This window comes from Pteropus alecto, unplaced genomic scaffold, assembly GCF_000325575.1.
Source record: "Pteropus alecto unplaced genomic scaffold, ASM32557v1 scaffold3, whole genome shotgun sequence".
Taxonomy (NCBI): Eukaryota; Metazoa; Chordata; class Mammalia; order Chiroptera; family Pteropodidae; genus Pteropus; species Pteropus alecto.
The window spans coordinates 53,412,250-53,414,624 of NW_006442484.1; the positions used below are offsets into that span (position 1 = coordinate 53,412,250).

General features: G+C 33.2%; 1 protein-coding gene across 1 annotated transcript in view; it reads left to right on the top strand.

The window, feature by feature from the left end:
- The window catches only part of ZC3H15 (zinc finger CCCH-type containing 15), a 21,096-nt gene extending 19,121 nt beyond the window's left edge, over positions 1-1,975 (top strand). The window contains exon 10 of the mRNA XM_006921269.3: positions 1,168-1,975. Within this exon, the coding sequence (XP_006921331.1) occupies positions 1,168-1,358 (191 nt within the window). The 3' untranslated portion in view covers positions 1,359-1,975. The remainder of the gene's footprint in view (positions 1-1,167) is intronic.
- Positions 1,976-2,375: the final 400 nt, after the last annotated feature.

The following is a 2,375-nucleotide window of genomic DNA, read 5'->3' on the forward strand; positions in this document are numbered from 1 at the left end:
GTGCGCCAGGACTGCAATGATATGAAGAATGAGGAAAAAAATGAGTACAGACCACTCATTCTTAAGACCTTGGGAGAGGGTCCTGGTCATGGGAAGGCCTTTATGGATATGGGAAATCTAAGTATATCTGTAGGGCAGAGAAAAAGGATTTGGGAGAGGAAGAAAAATTGAAGATGAAAGGATATTAATTATAGAAGCAAGATCTAGAAGTATACATAATGAGTTCAATTAAAAGGAGAATGGAGAAGACTGGCTAAATGTGTTTGGAAATAAGATTGTTGTAATAATTTATATTTAATTGCACCTTGAGTGAGTGGCCATCAGAGAGAGAAATAAGTTTGGCATGGTTGCTGTGAGAGAAAAAGGTAGCAAGAATACTAATCAAGGCACAAGTTGAGAGAGAAAAAGCTAAACCTGAATTTTACAATAAAAGAATACAAGTTATAAACTGAAAAATAGGCCTGTCCTCCTGCTACTTTCAGACTATCGTCTTAATGTTAACCTGAAGACCAATATGCTCCTTTTAGACATAGGGCTTTGGGTGATAGTAGGCACAATTACAAGTACTTAAGAGATTAAAATCCCTAAGACTTTGACATCAGAGATGTTTGAAATATCTAAAATATAAACTAGGCTATTAAAACTGTCTCTGTGTAACTGTTGATGTCATTGAACAAGAAAAGGCAGCATTTTTGTTAATCATTTATAGCCTATAAGGAAAAGTAGATGTATAGCCCTTGGTTCTTTTTTCACATTTTGATGACAAGATGAAATGATTCACACTCATTTACAGCATTACAACTAGTGTGGTTTAACTATGTGCAAAACCAAAAGCTAAGTAGCTGCTTATATCAAACATTTTTGATACAATTATGTAAAAGTTGACTGTTTAAGAACCTAATTGCTGGGTCCTGGGGAACACGAGTTGTTTAAGGTAATGTATGAACCATCAAATGTCTATAAAGTGGAAGACATTTTATACGAGGTATAGATAATTGTTACAAATAACTCAGAAAAAGAAAGATCAGTTCTTGTTGGAGTTATCTTAGAGAAGGCTTTCATGGGAAAAGAAAAAGAGGAAGTGTAGTATTAGTCTGTGACTGTCAGTTACTAATGGAATAGTGTTTTCTGTTTCTAGGCCTTATTGATTTCAGTTTTTATTTTTAGAAAACAAATTAAGTGAAGCTTCCGGAGGTAGGGCTGAAAATGGTGAAAGAAGTGATTTAGAAGAGGACAACGAAGGGGAGGGACAGGAAAATGGATCCATCGATGCTGTTCCTGTTGATGAAAATCTTTTTACTGGGGAAGATTTGGATGAACTAGAAGAAGAATTAAACACACTTGATTTAGAAGAATGACACCAAACAAGTCAATGAAAAAATTAAGCCAACTCAGCATGAGTTGAAATTGACTACATTAATTTTTTTCCACTTAGACTTCTTCAGGATGTTTATTTCCCATGCTGGTATTCTGGAGGGCTTAAACTCTCCTCCAGAAAAGGAATATTCTCCCTACGTTTTGTCTTCTGACTTTGGCTACATCTCATAGTAAGTTCAGAGTAGTTCATGATAAATTGAAAATATAATGGTCATTGCAGAAAATGATTGATTGTTGTAACTGTCCACTCAAGTAGAAAGTGTAACTGCTTTTCCAGCTTTTAATTTTCATTGGGCATGTGTTATTCCAAGGACAACAAAAATTTAAAATACCCTTTATTTAATTCAGTTTTTAATGAATGATTTTGTTTCTTTTGTATTTATATATGTTTAAAAGACTGCCTAAAATATGAGTGCTGTACATCATAAAGGAAACTGCATATGCAGATTCAGTATTGTAATTCTTTGAACATTTAAAATGAAACCTTTAATCTGACAAGATCAGTTGCAATGCCCTGTGTTAAACTGTTTTAAACTTTTTCCTCTTCTTTTTTGCCAATAAAGTTGTAAATAAAGACCATCATACATTAAAATTCAAATATGGACCCTTTTTTAAAAATTTTCTATCGAAGTTTTCTTAGCACTTACAACTTGAGGATTTTAATTAAATATCTGTTATAGTTAACTAGCACAGAAAGCATAGACATTTAAAGAATTTTCTTAAAACTGATTACAGAACTATGTAGAGTACTGACAGTACTACTATGAGCTTAGCAACACTAAAACTAATCCTTAAAAGGAGACTATAGGTAATATTATATGAAAAGGTTATTCCTGAATTGATAGATTATCAACCTAATTAAATATCACCTACTGTTGATCCAAATACTACTTAAGCATCGTTGTGGAGATCCATGGTGTTATAATAGTACATACTAGAGTTTGATTATTTGAAAGAAACAGATCCACCAGAAAACTGGGCTGAGGGCCTTTGACATT